The sequence below is a fragment of the Gouania willdenowi genome, chromosome 21 (genome assembly GCF_900634775.1).
Source record: "Gouania willdenowi chromosome 21, fGouWil2.1, whole genome shotgun sequence".
Classification (NCBI taxonomy): Eukaryota; Metazoa; Chordata; class Actinopteri; order Blenniiformes; family Gobiesocidae; genus Gouania; species Gouania willdenowi.
In genome coordinates this window covers 5,596,584-5,616,436 of record NC_041064.1, presented here as the reverse complement: position 1 = coordinate 5,616,436, position 19,853 = coordinate 5,596,584, and the positions used below count along the sequence as shown (strand labels likewise).

Below are 19,853 nucleotides of genomic sequence, written 5' to 3'. Positions count from 1 at the left end.
AACTACAGTTACCCTTTTAAGAACTGGATGTTATTCAATGTCTGCTTTCAGGGTGAAGGAGCGGATGGTTCGGGTTCCTCCAGGATACCAGTCTGAGCTGGTCATTCAGCTGCAGTGGATTGATGGAGAACCTCCACAACAGATCACCAGCTTGGACATAAACTCTGCCTATGGCCTGTAAGTGGATATTCTATACTGGTGTGTGTGTGTGTGTGTGTGTGTGTGTTTGTGTATTCTCACTTAATGTCTACACTGAAGTTCTGTGTGGTCACATTAAAAAGCCTTTCTGCGCTTGATTCGCTGCATCAAAGCAGGAGTGAGTGACAATCTTTAAAACTGAAGTAAGACTTTTTTCAAAATAAAACACCTGTAAATACATTATGTGATTTAAAAAAAGTTATTGTTTCTTTGCAGCCTGGCACTGATTGGTCCACACTACAGCTGTAATCGAGCCTTAAAACAAAAAAGGCCCAAGACCGACAGAATTCAGCCCGAACTTAACGGAACCCGATTTTTTTCTTAGACATATTCCGTTATAGCCAAACGTTATTCAGATCACGACTTTTTTACCGCTCATCGTAAAGTATCACCTGATCCGTCATTTATCATGCAGCACCTGAGCCCATGTAAATTGATAGACCTGTCGGGTCCCTTTGGACTTGACGTTTGCAATTCAGAACAAGCCGAGGCATGTTTGACATCTAAAGTTCTGATTGATTGTCTTGTGTTATTCCATAAATATCAGCTTTACGCTTGACTCAGGGAAGAGAACGCCCCCTGTCTTGCATATTCCCGTGGGCTTTACCAATAAAACAACTAGGCTTCTCATGATTGGGCATTGGACAGGTGAACCCGTAACTTAAATAACATCACTTACTAGGAGTACAACCGCAGAAATGCCTGCAGAGGACTCCACCGAGCTAAAGAGAACTCCAAAGGAAGAGATCAAAGAGCAGACACTTCCTTGAGAAACAGTTATGGGATGCAAGCCCGGGCTTGATCACCCTGTAGCTGGCCACCGATGATGAGGGTGTCTGGTGTTAAAAAGGCAGAGACATCCCCTGATTCAAAGGAACACCTCTGATGATGTGGCGATCTTGGCTCAGTGGTAGAGTGTCATCCAAAAACCGAAGGGTTGGGGGTTGGAATCCCGCTTTATCCAAGTCAATCTCCTTGTGTCCTTGGGCAAGGCACTTTACCCATGAATGGTTATGATTTGTGCATGAATATTGGTGGTGGTCAGAAATGGAAGCCACGCTTTCGGTCAGCATGACCCAGGGTAGCTGTGGCTACAATGTAGCTTACCACCACCGGTATGACTGATGTGAGTGACTAGTGTGAATGAATAATGGTTTCTTTACGCACTTTGAGTCGCCTCAAAAAAAGCTAGATCCTTCCCATGTCTGAGAAACAGCTCCCACGCCACTTTCAAATAGTAAAGCTCATATTTCTACCATATTTTGGCACAAAGAACAATTTAACGTCACTTCTCGTGTTTAATAATTCTCTGGTATATACTTTTGTCAAGGATTTTGTTGAAATACTGTTTTGGACAGCAGGCTCTTTAAAAAAAAAAGATTGCTGAAAACACACATCTATATGATCTGATCAACCTGTAGTGGATGATAAAGTGATTTAGTTTTGTTCTGACACTGAGGTTTTTGATCTTGTTGCACTTCATTCTGTCATTGTTTGTCATCGTTTTGATGAAGTCTTTTTAAGGTGATTTTCTGCTCTGGACCTTGACTTTGAGAATTTAGTTTTGAAAAGTTTTAAATCAATAACTGTCTCGGTGAGAGCCAAAGGAGGCGCTCAATGACTCCTTTTAGGACTTAAATAACTGTGTTCCACTGAATAGCTGCACTGTTTGCAGAAACCAATAGAATCAGAAAGCTTTTATGAAGCGCTCTGTAGGTCAAGGCTGCGGAACAGCTTGAATTATTCCTCGGAAGGATTTCTCAGCCTCAGCGGAAAGAAGAAGACGTGCTTCACATTTGTGTGTTTTTTTTCTCCTCCTGGATGGATGTTCCACTAACACATGCACAGGCACACGCTGAATTTAATTTAGACGAAAGACATCTGACATGCTGTTGATCTGATGTCTGAAAAATATGCTTCTCTATAGATTTTATTATTGCACTTTTGAATACTGATTTTCTGCTCTGCAGATCCTTCACACTGGAAATATCACTATATATTTTAACCGTCCTATTATCCTTGGGGTCAATTTGACCCCATTCAATGTTTATCATTCAAAAAATAATAGTTGACTATTTTCTTTGCTTCATATTTCATGACTTTTCCTAATTTGATGATATTTTTTCAAAGTACTGAACACATACAGTATTGGTGTTCATCTGGGGTCAATTTGACCCCAAGCTGTTTGAGCGGTGTAAAACGCGTCTGTCTGTATGTGACCCATGCCTGACCTTACATCCCCACACCTGCAGGTGCAGAGTTGATACTTTTGAGTTGATGCATGAAATATGGGGGGAGGAGACAATTTTCATTTTGGAACAGCTCTTTCACAGTGAAAATGATTTTTTCAATAACTCAGAAAATCATATTATGGAGGCAAATATCTCTGGGGTCAGATTGACCCCAAGATTAAAATGTGTTAGTAATATATGAGGATATTAGGAGAGTTAAAAAGTTATTATCCAAACCTCAGTGTTGGTGTTTATTCAAAAGTAACAAAAGAGTCAGACTTCTCTCAAAGATCATTTTTTTGTATTGTTTTTTTTTATTTTGCCTAACTTTGAATCTACCAATCGTATATATATAATAATGGCAAATGAAAGCTTAGGTTCTGTTAAATGGACTCTGAACAAAGACATGATGACATTTAGATTTGAATGTAAAATACCAGCAGAATGAAGAGTGTGAGACAAAGGCAGATTATTACTCCAAAATGTCATCTTTAATTAAAATAAAAGGTGGAGAAAATCGGAATAAATGTGCCCAAGCCTATGACTCCATTTGCAAAGGTGAAAGTAATGGATTACAACTATTTATTTATTTATTTTTTTTAATGATCATCGGACATTGTGAAACTACAAAACATGAAATATCCAGAGAACAATCAAAGGCATCACATCATTGCCGACCAATCGGATTAAATGTATAAGTAACCGCGCCAAAACAGCATTGAATTCCAGTTCTTTTCTCAGTTTTAGAGTTGATAAATTTAGCTCTACTCATATGGAGGCAGATTTGTGTCCTTATTATTCAATAAATACATGTAAAAAATTAAAAAAAATATTTTTCAATTACAAAAAACCTCCTTCATTCAAAATAAATATAAATATTTTCAATCAAAGAAAAGTGTTTGAGACCCAAACAATAGCATTTTAACACTTTTTTTTGGATTGAATTTTTTTTATTTATTTAAGTGATTTATTTATTTATTGAATAATAGACACAAATGTACGTCTATATACTATATACAGCTTGATCACATATTTTATTTTTATTTTGAATTGAATTCTTTGATGTTATTTTATTTTGTACATTTTGACAAACCTTTTATTTTATACAGATGCCTTTGTGGAAAATAAATTTCCTTTTTAAGTTTATAAATGAGATGTTTTCTGTATGCAAGGGAACCGTGGCAAGATTTACTGTATTTCCCAAAATAAACGTGGGGGGTGAAAGTAACTAGTAACTTTTACTTTGAGTGAATCAAGTACTATTTAATTGAGCTACTTTTACTTGTACTTATATTTTATGTATGACTTACTTGTACTTGTGCTTGAGTACAGATTTCAATCAAGGGTTTTGTACTTTTATTGAATAGGATACATCAGTACTCTTTACACCTCTGTACATGTGTGTGTGTGTGTGTGTGTGTGTTCAGTCTGGCGTTCGGGAACTGTAACGGTCTGGCCGTGGTGGACTACCTGCAGAAAACCATCCTGTTGTGTATGTCGACACTGGATCTGTACGGGGCCACGGACCCTTACCAGCGCCTTACCCGTTCCCCACGCAGGAACAGACAGTCCACCTCAGGTGACACACACACACACACACACACACACACACACACACACACATCATATTTCACACTTGCCTTACTTGGCTTCTATTCTTTCACTTTCTCTCTCCTCTTAAAGATTCCTAAATATTCTGCATCCATCTCATTCCTTATCCCTCCGTACAACCACCGCCTCAAGAGATCATCATTTATCCTAAATACAGATTCATTATCCTTACAAACTGCACTTACCTTTAAGAGCAATGCACTCTTTATTCTTCAAACTGAAAGAAGGTTTAAATCATTGTTTTAAATACAAAACAACAACTTATATCTACCAAAATTCCAGATGACAATATTGGGTTCAGTATTTTAGTTTATTATTGTTTATCATTAATTAACGTATTATTTATTATTTAAATAAGAGCAATGCACTCTTTATTTTTACATTTTTTTTAAATAAAATAAACACCTTTTTATTTATTTATTTATTTATTTTACTAAAATGAGCTGTAAGTCTTTGGTTTAAAAACAAACAGAACAAAAAAAAAACTCTTATCTACCAAAAGTTCTGGTGGCATTATTGGGTTCAGTACATTTAAAACTATTTAAATTAATACTTAAATGAGTATTTAATGTATTATTATTTGTAATTAATTAATGTAGCACTTATTATTCAAATTAGAGCAATGCACTCTTTAATAATAAGAAATAAAAAATGAATGCAATATTTATATATATATATATATATACTGTATATATATATATATATATATATATATATATATATTTTTTTTTTTTTTTACTTAAATACGCTTTAAATCATCGATTTAAAACACTTAATTAAACCAAAAACCTCATATCTTCCAAATTTCCAACAATTAAAAAAGAAAAAAAAAATGATTTATATAATTGGTGTTCAGGCCTCGGGCTTCACTTACAAAGACTGAATCCCAAAAATGTCATCTGCACACTTGGAGGAAAGAAGAGAAATTTCCCAGAATGTAAATTGGAGAAGCTTTTCTCTGAAGTATAGGCACTTTAGTCCTTTGTATTCTGCATGTTGTCCATCAGTATCACAACAGTGCCCATTACGTCAATCACCAACATTGGCACAGACAGAAAGGCAGAGGGAATTACTCCCCTAACAGATGATCACAATCAAGTGAAATAACAGAAATCAGAAGTTCAATGTATTCACAATCAGAAGAAAATGAATGTACAAGTTATTCTAAATAATACCTGTTTTGTTTCCCTGATATTTTTAAATGTGTGATGTCAGACTTAGATCCATTCCTAAGCCAAAGACAAAACATGTAGAGACAAAATACTTTAATTCAAATGTATCTTCATATTTAGAGTCATGGACAAAAGTATTGCCACCCCTGTAATGTTTCCAGAAAATACACAATTTCTCCTAGAAATTGTTGCAATTACAAATAGTTTTGGTATACACATTTTTATTTCCTTTAGGCATGAGAAAAAAACACAAACATTTACATAACTTTACACAAAATGTTTAAAAAATGGGCAAAATTGTTGGCCTCTTTTTAAAACTGTAGGTAAATCATGCTGGTTTAAACAGAGTATGTTCCAAACAGAATAACTAACAAAAGATGACAAATGGAAGCAAAACAGAAAACAGAAAAAGTGGGAGAGTCCTAATTTAAGGATTTGGACCCACAACTGAAACTAACCCAATGAGCAACAGAACCAAAATATCTTCTCAGTCATAAAACACAAAATCCCATCATACAAATGTAAAAAATAAAAATAAATAACCACAGACCTTAAATCATGACAACAACAAAATAAACAAGCCTTATTGTCATTATGTTGCACAATCCAGACTAAATATGTGACTGAAATCTGACAACACAAAAGAAAAACCATCAGGTGGTTTATCTTCCCTCTTTACTCTTCCTCTGCTCACACACACACACACACACACACACACACACACACACACACACACACACAGTCCCAGTATGACCTGTGTACCTCAGTCTGCCTGTTACAGATCACTGTGACCTGACGTGCATGCTGGCAGGTGGTTTGTCTTTTCCACAATAGCATTATTATGCATGTTGTCGTCGGATTTCTCTGTTTGTTCTGCTGTTGGTGCTGCTTGAGCACAGATCTGTAGCCACCGAGGTCGGATAGTGTTTCCGAAACACCTGCCTTCCTTTTCCTCTGTCCCTAATCTCTGCTTTTCGGTTACAGTTTACAGTATTTAATGGGTTCTTGTGGGTGTTTCAGCCTATCCAGAGATGAATACACCTCTAAAGCAACTCTTTTTAGTGTTAATGCGTTTCCATTCCACAATGCACTTTACATTACCTTCTGTTACATAATGCCCACAAGTAAGAGTGAAAATAGTATTTGGCGAGGGAAAGATTTGCTGCTATAGAATCTCTATTTTGTGCCATAAAAATTTGATTTAAACACTGAAACTCCAATTTTATTAAAGTACAGCCTCTGATTTTCAGTCTCCACTATACTTGCTTTGCTACTACAGGTCTGACGCTAAAGTGTGTATTCTAATATCAAAGACGTAATTTTATTCTAGACCAATTTGATTTTATCTGTTAATGAGGCAGTTTAGTGGTAAAAAGCAGAATCAACAGCTGATTAATCCCAAAAAAGAAGGTTGAAGAGGAAGCACAATACTAAGCTCAACCGGTGACGGTGTTTTCCTCAATGTACACACTGTCAGAGCATTAATAGAGATGTTTAATACAAATAAATTAACAATAGACAAAAAGCTATATTTGCCACAATAGTAATAATTAACATCAGGTTTGTTCACCCACAGATACGCCCCTAATTCAATATTCTTAGGTTTTTATAATGCATGGTATTTATTGTTTGGGCTTTTACTTACCCAGACATCTCATTTTAGGAGCCTCAATACTGTCAAACGAGTTTCAGATTTTTCAAAGTTGGCCCCCATCTTGCTTCTCACTTGTGTTGCCAGATACAACTGAAAATTCCCCAAAAACTGTTAAATAAATCTCTCAAAATCGACTAAATGTACTTGTGAAATTATTAGTAAATATTAGACTTTTTTACTAACTGACTATTGTAAATCTAGTCCTAAAAGTGCATCTAGGAAAAGCAGGAAATTTTAAGTTTAACAATGTTGTTGTCAGTGTTAGCAATAGCTCCACTTTGTGATCAGTCCAATTCTTACACAAATTATTGAAAGCGCTACATTTTTTTAAGGCTTAAAGCTGCAGTGTGTAGAATTGTGAGACTTGTGTGGAATCAACCACACTGCCTCCTTGTTTTGAATTCACTGGCATCCTCGTAAATGCGCACGACTGTGGAGGTTTTGGTGACTTTTTTCTCAATAATGACTAGTGACAAATGTAGGGACTTTATCTTGTGTTATTGGAAGGGTTGGGCACCGAGATCCAGTTCCAAATAGGAACTGGATCCTGACATCCGGTTCCGGGACAGTTACGAAGATTTTTGAATTTTGATAATTTTTTTTTGGTCCTAAATGCCCGCAGTAGTCTATTTCTGCTTTTTGTATTACTCCGCCCTGCTTGCTCCGTTTGTTTACGTGGGGTTTGTATAAAGGTGCGTTCACACCGAACGGGACTGTAGCGACTGCAGTCACTTCAATATAGTGGCGCTTTTTGGTCACTCCATCACTTCATTGCTCCAGTGACGTAAAGACCAGGAAACAGACTGTGTGAGTGTGTCTGCCACTGACTGGGCTAATCACTTCTTCTCCGGCCATATCATAGACAGCGTTGCTTTTACGGTTTAAAATATCAAGTCATGCCATTACTAAAGGATGAGTTCACTCAGAATGTAGGATTATTGAAGAAGTTAACAGCTTTAATTTTGCCCCGGTAAATTGAGGAAGTGTAGTACAGCCCTCCGCTGCAGCCGTCTCACTGTAGCGGGAGGGAGGGGCTACTCCCTCGGCTCTACAGAGAGTGACGGCTGGGGGAGTTGTTGCTTGAAGTTCCTTTAAAAAGTTCAAATTTTTCAACTTTGAGCAACGAGTTTGTACAGGATCTAGTTACCAGAATGATAATATTTTTTCTCAACAAGAACTGTTGATTGATTTGTGACTGCTCCAGGGTTTAAGTTTGTTTTATTTAGTTTCACATCTACCTGGGCAGCAGCTTGTTTTTTAGACTGTTGCCAACTTGTTTGTAGTGTTATTTCAGCAAGTTTCTGTTTTACAGTTATAGTTGGGGACGTTTGTAATTGAATACCCTAGTTACAGTACAGCAACTAAATTAAACTGTATCAACTAAGTAAATAAATAAAAATGGCCTGTGTAAAGGCTTTTTCAAATAAAAAAATTATCCTATGAAATCTGTGACCTATTGACCTGAACAACTCAAAGACTCGGAATCAAGAATCTTTTAGAACATGAATTGAAATTGAGAATCGGAATCATTAAAATCCAAACGATGCCCAACCCTAGTTACAGTGATTCCAGAGCAGACCCACACCACTCCACATCCAGACTGCAAATTCATTGCGTCTGTTCTCTCCACCTTGGATATGCTTGTCACAAAATGTGGAAGGGGTTATTGGTTTGAGCTCCGTCCGTCCGTGGGCCCGTCCGTGTGTCTGTCCGTTTAAGTTAAAGGGGACAGCTTTTCTCAGAAGCCTTTTAAGATAGGATAACTAAATTTGATGTGTGGCTTCAGGTTATCAACATCTTGATGGAGTTTGAAAATGAGAAGCGTGCAATTATTTCTTCCGGAGTTATTGCCCTTGTTACGTTTTTTTTTTACTCTGTTCGAGGAATCTTCAAAGCCGACAGCTTTTCTTAGAAAACGTTTATGATAGTTAGTAATTTTATATTCTGATGTGATAATATGTTCTCATGTATACATCTAAGTTAGATTTAGGACATTTAGGAAAAGGTTGTGAGTTATAATGAGAACCAATCTGGCGGGGGATGTTGATGACTATGTCTTCTTGTTCCATCTGTTATCACGCTTCCTTTTACCCTACTGATGATGTGTTGTTGCAATAGAAATCCTGCTCTGTCCATTTTGAGTTCCCACTGACCTCCGTCTTTAGACTGTTGCTTCTCCATGTTGGTCTTCCTTTTTCCGCTTGCTTTGCCTTGTAAAAGTTGTGCCTAACACCACAATGGGGATTTCTGCTGCTGGAATGTCCGCGATTGCACTTTTACTACCGATAGGACATGGTCGTGCATCGACTTTAGTCGGGCAGCTAATAGTAACACCCCAAAACAGCTCTTGGGAGCACTCTGTTTGTAAAAAGATCTCTGATTGGCTGAAAAGTGGCGTCACTCTCCTTGTTTTCTAAAGCTTGAATACAGAGCAAAGAGAAGGAGCAGAGGTCCAGTGTCCTCTGATAACACTTTGGATTCCAACATGCTCAAAGTTTAGCATGGATTAAAAAAAAACATACTGCAGCTTTAAGTCAAACAACTATTGGTCATTTGTGGCCACCTCTTGTGGATATGGGATTATTTAGCAATAATACTGTGTATGGGTGTGTAATTTTATTATTTTAGTTTTTTTGTTGATTGAAAATCCCTCTGAAGTAAAATATTTTTTTATAATAGTGCCTTTAAACCCATTCTTAGATACAGATATTTGAGGGGTTGATGGTTGGTTGGGGTTTGCTGGTGTTGATCTTGTCTGTCTTTCCCTGACTCTTTAACACAGTTGCTTGCTTTTGCCTTCTCTTCCTCTAAGCCTGTGTGTTCTTCTCTTTTTCACCGCACTCTCTCCCTGCCTTCGTCTTCTTCACCCTGATCTCCAATCTCCATCTAAACTCCACCACCTTCTCTTTTTGCTGTCCACCACTTCATTGTCCACCCTCCCCCCCACCCCTCCCCGCTCTTTGGGGACTCTGTGGCTGATGGTGTGGGCATGCGGTCCTGCCTGACAGAGTTGTGCATGCGTGGCCTGTCTAACTTATATTCCGATTCAAAGAAAAGGATCCGTACATCCTATCAGAGTAAGTCAGGCCTTCCTAAAGGCCGGGGGTGGGGCGCTCTGTGTCTGTGTTTGTGCTGGGCCAATGTTTCAGTGGTTGGCTCATCAGATTCATTACAAAGATTAAGGCTGTGTTTGAAATCGCATACTAACGCACAACTAAATATCAAGTTTGACGTCAAAATGAGTGTTTAGTGCGCTCACATTAGATAAGGGGTCACTAGCCTTTCTGGAACCTTGAGCAACTTTAAAGTTACCGATAAATCGGAAGGGCTACCAGTTTGATATGCACTTAGATACTACTACAATTTCCAAGTTTCACTTTAATTAGATGGAAAGATAATGATGGAAGACTTAGCATCCATTAAAAAAGGTAGGAAATATAGTACATTTCAACATGCAACACTTAATTTATCTCACCGTAATTTATGAAATAGCCAAATGTATAGTATATCTGGATATTATTTAAGCATGCAGAGGTGGGCACACTAGTCATACTCAACCGCCCCATGATGCATTGCGAGCGGAATGTAAAATCGTCCTGGCATCCCCTTTTCAAAACAAAAGCATCTCTTCTTGTCTTCCATTAGTTTTTTTAAACTATTCTGTAAATAGGGATCTTGTTTTAAAGTTAACCGGAAGTTTTCTGTCAGTAGCAGAATGGAGAGTCTCTGATTATCTCTGAAATGTGGGAATTAAATGTGTAAATGCTAGTTTTATGGATCAAATGAGCATGTGTTGATATTCTACTTGGTCACTTTCTTGCCTCAAATGTTTTCAGAACTTTCAAAGGTGGAAAATCAACAGAAATATTTAGTGTGCTTCAGGTTTTTGTCGTTGTAGGTTTGAAATGCATCTTGGGAAACTTGGAAGTATACTTCAGTGGGAACAGTCACCATAGTAACCTAACTTATAGTATATAGTAGACAGTATATACTCATGTAGTTTGTAGAGTATAGTACAGAGTGTGACATTTCCAACACAGCCTAATATTTGATTTAGACCAGTATGAAGAGAACAAACCAAAAGGACAAACCAGTGAGATAACTAGAGAAGAACTGTACCTGGAAACTATTTCCCTTATTCCAGTCATGTCTGAACCTTGTCCTTGAAACTCCAAACTCACACATAACGTCAATATTAAATGATCTCTGTGACTTAAGCAAACGTACTGCTGTGATTAAAGTCACTTTGGTTCAAGTGAGACTTGCAAAGTGTCCTTCAAAGGAATTCAAATTTTCCTCGACAGCGCAATGTTCCATCGGCGTCGCTTTTCCACAACTTCAGTCATTTTGTCAATTCATAGTAAATTATTCAGGGAAATTTGCCCTCAGAAGGCTTGTAAAATAAATTGGACTGAAGGAAAAGTATATAATAATCCCTCCTTTTTAAAAAATGTGCTGACTTAGTGAGGCTAATATTAAGCGGTTAGCTAAACATTGGAAAACCATTGGTGTATTTTGGCTTGTGCTTGGTGCATGTGGTATTTGTTGTTAAAGTGTTGGTTGTGCTTGTTCTGTTTTGTATTATGGTATGTTTGTACTGACGTATAATGGGATTTGCACTACATACTCGAGTATTCTTTCTAATTGGACAAATAAAAGATATTGAAACCAATTGTAGTCCATGCAGCCACATTTTTAAAATACACAAAAACACTTGAGAAGAATCGTTTAACCAAAGCAAAGTGCATTAATTTGTGTCACTTCTTATATTCTATGAGTACTTTAAAAATACTCATACCTAAAAATACTCATACCTTGGGTTATGGCTTGGCTACTTGTGTGTATGACTGACATTATGGTGACAAAGTAACTCTAACTCTATATCCATTCCTCATTACTGCTGCAGGCCTTACTGAACTCACTGACAACCAGCAGTCCATTGACATGGAGAGAAGCAAGTCGCCCACCTCAGGTAACACACACACACACTCTCTCTCTAACACTTTTGCACCTGCCACCGCCGCCTCCATGTTGTTTCCTCGATGGAAATGTTTAGTTCTCTTTGCAAAAGAAACTTTTCTCTAAAATCCTGGCGGGTTTAAACCTGGATTACAGCCTGTCGCGACCTCACCATTCAGACCCATCAGTCTTCTTCATCTTCACTGGGGGTTTTATTATGACAGGTTTCCGATTCAACATATGGAAATTGCTTAAAACCATTTCAGTGGGAAATGAGATTCTTTCTTTTTTTTTGGTGGAAAAAGGTTGAGTCCTTTGAGATACGTTTGATGCATTTTGCCCTGTGAATACATGTCTCTTCCCATCTTCTATACCTGCTTTTGAGCCTTAGTTACTCAGTGCAGAAGGCCAGGACACCATAGACAGAGCGTCAGTCCATCACAGGAGCTTTATTCATTATATCCAGCAGGAACTTTAAGAATCTACTAGCTATATCTAAATCTGTGCTAGCATTTCAATACAAACCTGTTTGACTTTTATTCTCTGCTGCTAAAGTTTTCAATTAGGTGCGTGTTGGTCTCCAGCGACTGGAACGGACAGAGAGAGGAATGCAATAATAGGTGATAACCACCTGTAGATGGAAAGGGCAGAACAATTCAAGGTTGTTTATATCATTTTACACATGTATTTATATATTTTTAAAAAATGGAACCCATGTTTGTGTGTGTGAATATGTCATGCAGCACATGAATCCGTGTATCATTCGTTCATTCGTTTTTTCATTATGTAACAAAAACATGAAAAAAAACACTCATTATTTGATATTTGTTTCCAAAACCAAAATGAAAAAATGGAAAACGCCTTGTTTTTCAAATTCAAGCTCTTTTGCTTCTGTACAGAAAACTAAAAACGGAAAACGAACACCTTTATTCGTTTTCTCCATTACCGATTTGCCAAAGTACGTGACCTGGAAGTGTACTCTCATCAGACGCTAACGGCTATGCTAACAGCAGTTCGGCATGACAAGATCGCTGCTTCCAACCGTGCATCCGCAACGTGTCGTTTTCGCTTTAGCTGGTGTTGGGCACAGAACCTCCTTACAGACATTTAGAGACTCCTAAGTGTTGCAAAGCTCAAGAAATCTCGGAATGTGTAACGCTTCACTTCTAAAACAAATTTTAATTTAATTTTTAAAATGGGACTACTTTACTGTTCAAGAGCTTGTTTCCATCTTGAAATCACGTGATGGATGTCACACGGCCCCACTGCCTGTAAACAACCCATTGTTTTCTATTGAAGTGAAACAATCAGCCTTAGCAGCATTTTCAGTCAAAATGCCAATGTGTGCTGCTTTCAGTTGCTGTAAATAATCAGGAAAAGTTAAAGATGCTGATTTAAACCTCTTTTGTTTAACAAAAGTGGATAAAAACAGGGTTTTGTAGTAGACAATGAAGCAGAGAAGAAGAGCTCTCCTAATGGACCTTTATTCTCCCTTAAACAGTGATCCACAATTAAAAAAAATGTATTATTGTGTTCAAATATTAATACTATTTCAAAGTGCATTTAACCTACTAGAAGACGTAGGTCACATTATAATAATTAACATATATTTTTTCTCAATTTGTGAAAGTGATTTAAGTGCATTTTACTGTAAATCAGGTGGTAGAAGACGTGTTTGGTGTCCTCCTGTGTGAAATCTACATCTGCATTGTTGAATTTTGCAAATAATTGAGACTTCTGTACATGTCGATTATTAGCAGGCCTACATGAACATTGTTTTACATCTGCAGCTTGGATTGGGAGGATTTTCGGATCCTTTTTTCCGTAGCGAAACATTTCTAAGAGAAAAGAACAGACATGATGGATTTTTCTGGTTTTTTGCCTCTGAGACCTGTCCTGCTCTGCTCTGACAGCGAGTGAGTCTGTGCACTTGAAATCAATTGTTCCAGATCTTCTGTTTGGAGTCTTGACCTCGTGCTTCAATTTCAAAGGAAGTTTGCTTTGAAAATTTTCCTTTCACATTCACTTCTGAAGCGTGGCTTTGACAAAACGAAGAATTATTATTATTATTATTATGATAAAGCTGGAAATGCAAATGCTTACACAAGCCTGGCCATGATGAGGCTGTTTTGTTTTCTCATTTCACAGCAGATTTTACCTTGTAGTTTACCTTGAGTTCAGCCTCTCAGTTTGTTTTTGGTGATCTTGCCTGAAACGGTTAAACAGACACAGTGCAAGCTTTTCTTTGCTGTTAGCACAGGGAGTCCTTCAGCGTGCTGGTGTGCGTGGATGAGGTCATGGTCATTGTGTCCCATTACAGAGCTGTCATTTGTTAATTACAGAGATAGAAGAGTTATTGTGGGAGGGATAAAAAGCACAGGGACTGTGCACACAATGCACGAGACCAATTATTTACACCGGCAGCGTAAAGTCAAGCTGATGGAGCAGTTACACACAGATGAAAATGGGAGCACGATTACTCGGATTAAAATGTCACATTCAGACGTGCTGGATTCTTTCATTGTCGGGTGTTGTTATTGGTTTAATGAGCGCTGGCGAGGATGCTTATGTAAAATACGCTGGATTTGGGCACGTGTTGTAGATAGATGAGGTCGTGCACACACAGGTGTCAGGCAAAGAAAGAGTTCATTGTTTGTTTCAGGGTTTGGGCCAGTTAAATCTTTCCGTTACAATTATGTTTTTAATTACCCATGTTCAATTACAATTCAATTACAATTACAGTGACCAGCATTTTTTTTTCTTTTTATCCTCAGAAAGTCAATTACAATAACATTCTTGGTTACTACATTTCAATTACAATTAATAACAATTACTGAGCCTGAAATAAATAACCCAATAAAAGTTAACATTCCTCTTGTGCTAGCTTTCTGTTAGCATCTCTTATGATAGCTGGTCCTAAATCAACTGTAAAATACACTAAAACAAATATCTATAATCTATTTTTTTTTCCTATCAGTTGTTTACATTGTTAGACTTCCTAATCAATGAAAATATAAGTTTTAATAATTTTGGCGTGGACATCTCAGCCTTTTTTGTGTCAATATATACTCAATTATTTATTTTTTTAATTGGTAAAATGTGGGAATGCTTGATATGAAACATATTTTAATAATTGTTTACTACATACAATTATGCACGACTGCAACATCACATTGCACTCCCACCTTAAAATAGTCGACTCTTCCGCACGCCTTCCATCGTCCCACCCTGACTCCCTCTTCCCTGTTCCCTTCTCCCTCACCTAGTTGTAACATTGCCCTCTCTTTTTAAATCATTGTTTTACCTTTCCTTAAGGGGGGCTGGTGATGCAGACAAATAGAAAATGTAAATAATAATAATTGTTAAATATGTGTAGAACTGTACATGGAACTGTAACGTGGTCCCCCAGTTTTCATAGTTTTCATAGAATTTTCATGGCAATTACAATTACAAAGTCAATTATCAAAACTCAATTACAATCTAATTATGATTACAACAGCAACAGATTTATTAAATTCTAATTATGGAAGTGTATTGCATTCAAATCTGTTTTTTTTTTTTTTTTTTTTCTGAATAATTTATTGTTTTGGTTTGTTTTTCAGACTAATGTTTTTTTTTTCTTTTTTTTGGAGGAATTTTTTTTTCTGTTTTTCCCCATTTGTTTTTCTGAGCTTAGAGGGCATTTGAAATGACAGATGCATTTATTTTTCTATGTAGCGCAAACATGGCAGGCTTGTTTAATTTGATAAAAATGTGCTTTCAACTTAGTTTAGGACACTGGGAGATCTATCTTTAATCCATACTGATGGCGTTACAATTACAAGGACTTTGTGGTTGTTCAGAAGGAAAGGCCAGGATCAGTTGGACAAATATGGCTTGTTCCATGGATATAAAATGATGCGTTTGAAGTGCACTCAAGACTAAAATGACAAACAAAGTTTGGTTGGCAATTGTCAACAGACCGACCGAGCTTGTTGACATTTTTACACCTCTCGACCTATTAAACAACAGGTCGCGCATGTGCACTTCCAGAGTGTGAAAAAGCTTATTTGGACAAAAAAAATGTGCACAAAAAAAAAGAAAAACTACTCTGAAAAACAGGAAAAAATAGCCCCAAAAAATACACTATTCAGAAATAACAGATTTATTTTTATTTTTTCAAGTGAATGCAGTTCACTTCTTCATGATTTTGCCATAACTGTAATGATCAATTACACGATCGCAATTATAATTGACCCCAACCCTGGTTTGTTTCCTCCTACTGAGTAACTTTCTCTCTTCTGCGTGACCATTAGAGGTTGCCTGACAGTCGGTGCCATATCAGGTGTGCATGGCCTGTATGGAGCGTGGACAGCTTATTAGGAGAGCCAGACATCATTGTGACTCAGCTTCTTTGTGTCACCAACACAGAGCGTCTCTCTTTCTCTGGTCTTCTTCACGTGTCTCTCCTCTCTTTTTGTGTTCACCCTTTTCCTGTATTTCTTGTGCCATTAGGCCCAGTAATTGTACGTCTCTCCTGCGACTTTTCACATCATCCTCGTTCGCTCTCAGGCTAGAGTTGAGGTGCAACGGTCCAGCTTTTCCTGGCACGTGTAACCGTAGCAGAATCTGACGTGACCAGGCCCGTGGATAGGTGGACTGAGATAGAACAGCAGTGATGGGTGGCTGACCTGGGAGGATAAATTTAGATCAGGTTGGCACAATCAGGGAGGAGTGAGGAGACACAGTATAGAGCTGAAACTTTCAGAAAATGCCAGGTTCATTAAACACATTCAACTTTCTCTTTTTTAAGCAATATTTATAATATTCTGGTAATTTAATCCTCCTGTTTTCAAAGGATGGTGATATGTTTTACCACCAGAAGGATTAATCATGTATAATTAGTGTTATGTTAAGGCTTTTTGTGAGATAAGCGATTGGTCTAATTCAGTGTTTCCCAACCAGGGGTACGCGTACCCCTAGGGTTACGTGAACACATTGCAGGGGGTACATGGAAAAATTAAGAATTTATTTCCAAGATAATAAAAAAAATATTCTCAGTCATTTCATAAGTCCATCAATAAAAAAAAAATATTCAAAGGAGCTCCTTTTTTGGTAAATGTCATAAAAGCTACAGTATATATATAACACAGGCAGGTTAATTCTTTGTATTGTATGTATTGATTTATTTATATTACTTGTTTTTATTTATAGTACAGTATTAATAATACAAACGTTTGCTATAATATTATTTCTTTTCTTTATCATTTTTATTGCCTTGAAGGCAACATCATTTTATGTTTAATTTGAGTTAAATAAGAAGATAATGCCTGAATATCAATTGTTCAATTTATGAAGATGAAATAAAATGACTTGCGTTGAATATTCAGTTGTGTTATGTTCTACTTTTGGGGAATCATGAACACGTATAAGTGAGGGGGTACTCATGGTATGACAAAAAAGCTCAAGGGGTACACAAGACAAGGTTGGGAACCAATGATTGTTCCCTAAGATGTTTTAATTTCCAATAAGGATTATTTTTGTGGCTGGAATCAAGATTCACTTCTGTGCACAAAGCCACTAAAATTACATATTTAACACCAGATTACAACACAATGTGATGAAGCTGGAATTTTTTCTGGGCATGATTAAAAAAAAGTGCCATGTGATACAGAATGGAAGTAAATGTGCCGTATGTCAAACCTGCGCACAACTGAAACTATAGACATTTCACAAACCTATTCCAGTGTGGAATAAAGACTAAATTAATCATCAATAAAAATGGTATTTTGACATGAATAGTTTTTAGTTGTCCAAACTTCATGTGTGAATTAAAGTAGAAAACCTATAAAGAATGAATGTATAGTTTATGGACGAAATTTTCATTGAGGGCACATTTTAGGAAAAATATGATACTTTTTAACATATTGTTTTCAGGAAAAATGTTACCCACTGAACTATCAAGTGTGTATTGCTTAAAAAAGCAGAAAAATGCAAGCTTTCTAGTTCTGCTTAGTTTTCTTTTTGGTAATGCATGTTTGATTGATGATTTTCAGCACTTTTCTTTTCCCTTTCCACTCCGTTATCATCAACTGTATCCATGGAAACCCAAAAACATCTTTGGCAATGAAGGACATTAGATATTAGAACAGGAACCAGTGAGTTGTACCTCACTGTGTGATGGCTGTGACCAACGTTCATGTTGTCCACTCCACTCCGTTACCAGAGAAAAGTAACGGAGTGGAAAATACCTTCATCATTCAACCCCATGTTAAACAAAAATGAGAGATAATTCAGCACTGATGCTCATACAGCACAGCTAACATGGAACAGTAGGTGAGTTACTGCAAATTCCATGATTTTCAAGTGTGTCCCTATTGGAAATGTTGCCGTTATCGATAATGGCACTCCAGTTGTGGTAGTAGTAATGGTGGATGGGAGTTATTTTTTGGTGACGACAATATTTTTTCCCCTCTTTCTAACTAACCCATTGTTCTCCTAGCTAAAAGTCCTTGTCCTCATAGTCGCCCATGTTTGTCTTTCTCTTGTTGCTCTGAAAAAAACAAATGTGTCTGTTCTGTTGGATCTCCTGTTCCAGTTCATTACCCAACCTCCCTTCACAATGACTCACGCATCCTACCAGAGCCCGTGGCCAGTCTGAGAGCCAGCCACTGCAGTCCAGTCTTTTACTTACTGGACAATGGTAAGAGGAGGGGATGTATCACGGGTGCTCAGACCTTGTCATGGACACCTGCTTGTGTGGTTGTTGTTTTTTTTTGCTATATGTATTTGCACAGCTGCCACCACACACGTGTTAGGCGAGGTCATTAGTCTTTGGACAGCTGGTTGATGGGATGTGGCCACATGCATGCTGACCTCTGCTTTCGTACCGTGAGCAACACTGGTGGCAAATGGTGGAAAAAGTGTGCGTGAGATAATGATGATGATAATGATGATGTACTAAAGGGTACAGAAAAATACAAAGCTCCACTCTAGAATATGTTGTTATATTTAGGCTAAGAAGAACAATCAAACATTCTAAATGTAGAACTGTAGAGATAGATAGATAGATGGATAGATAGATAGATAGATAGATAGATAGATAGATAGATAGATAGATAGATAGATAGATAGATAGATAGATAGATACTGTAGATAGAAACTATAAATAGATACTGTAGAAAGATAGATACTATAGATAGATAGATAGATAGATAGATAGATAGATAGATAGATAGATAGATAGATAGAAATTGGAAATAGATAGATACTATAGATAGATACTATATATAGATAGATACTATAGATATTGTAGAAAGATAGATACTATAGATATTGTAGAAAGATAGATACTGTAGATAGATAGATAGATAGATAGATAGATAGATAGATAGATAGATAGATAGATAGATAGATAGATAGATAGATAGATAGATAGATATTGTAGAAACATAGATACTATAGATAGATACTATAGATAGATAGATAGATAGATAGATAGATAGATATTGTAGAAACATAGATACTATAGATAGATACTATAGATAGATAGATAGATAGATAGATAGATAGATAGATAGATAGATAGATAGATAGATAGATAGATAGATAGATAGATATTGTAGAAAGATAGATACTATAGATAAAGAGATAGATAGATAGATAGATGTTGTAGAAAAATAGATACTATAGATAGATAGATAGATAGATAGATAGATAGATAGATAGATGTCTTATTGATTTGGTTCCGACCCTAGACTCCACCATGTTGCTGGCTGGTGTTACAGTAGACTGTGTGGCTGCTATGTTTGTGTGTTCCATGGGTCCGTGCAGATGATTTTCCAGCAGTGCATTCATTTTGTCTGGCCCGGCTGTAGAGGGGGGGAGGAGAGAGCTTGTGATGTGTGTCGTGTGTGTCAGATGTGGGCTCGCCATCATTGGGCCATTGCTGACAAGCTGGCGGGCTTCAGAAGGGGAAGGAGAGGATTTCCATCCGGGTACTTCTCCTGACCCATCACTGCCCCATAGCTGTAGTCTCTGTGGCATTAA

General features: G+C 37.1%; 1 protein-coding gene across 1 annotated transcript in view; it reads left to right on the top strand.

Annotated features, from left to right (window-relative positions):
• LOC114454901 (syntaxin-binding protein 5-like) overlaps positions 1 to 19,853 on the top strand; it is an 85,582-nt gene that overhangs the window by 35,977 nt on the left and 29,752 nt on the right. The window contains 5 exon segments of the mRNA XM_028435784.1: positions 52 to 177; positions 3,857 to 4,008; positions 9,875 to 9,943; positions 11,773 to 11,838; positions 18,403 to 18,507. Of these exon segments, the coding sequence (XP_028291585.1) occupies positions 52 to 177; positions 3,857 to 4,008; positions 9,875 to 9,943; positions 11,773 to 11,838; positions 18,403 to 18,507 (518 nt within the window).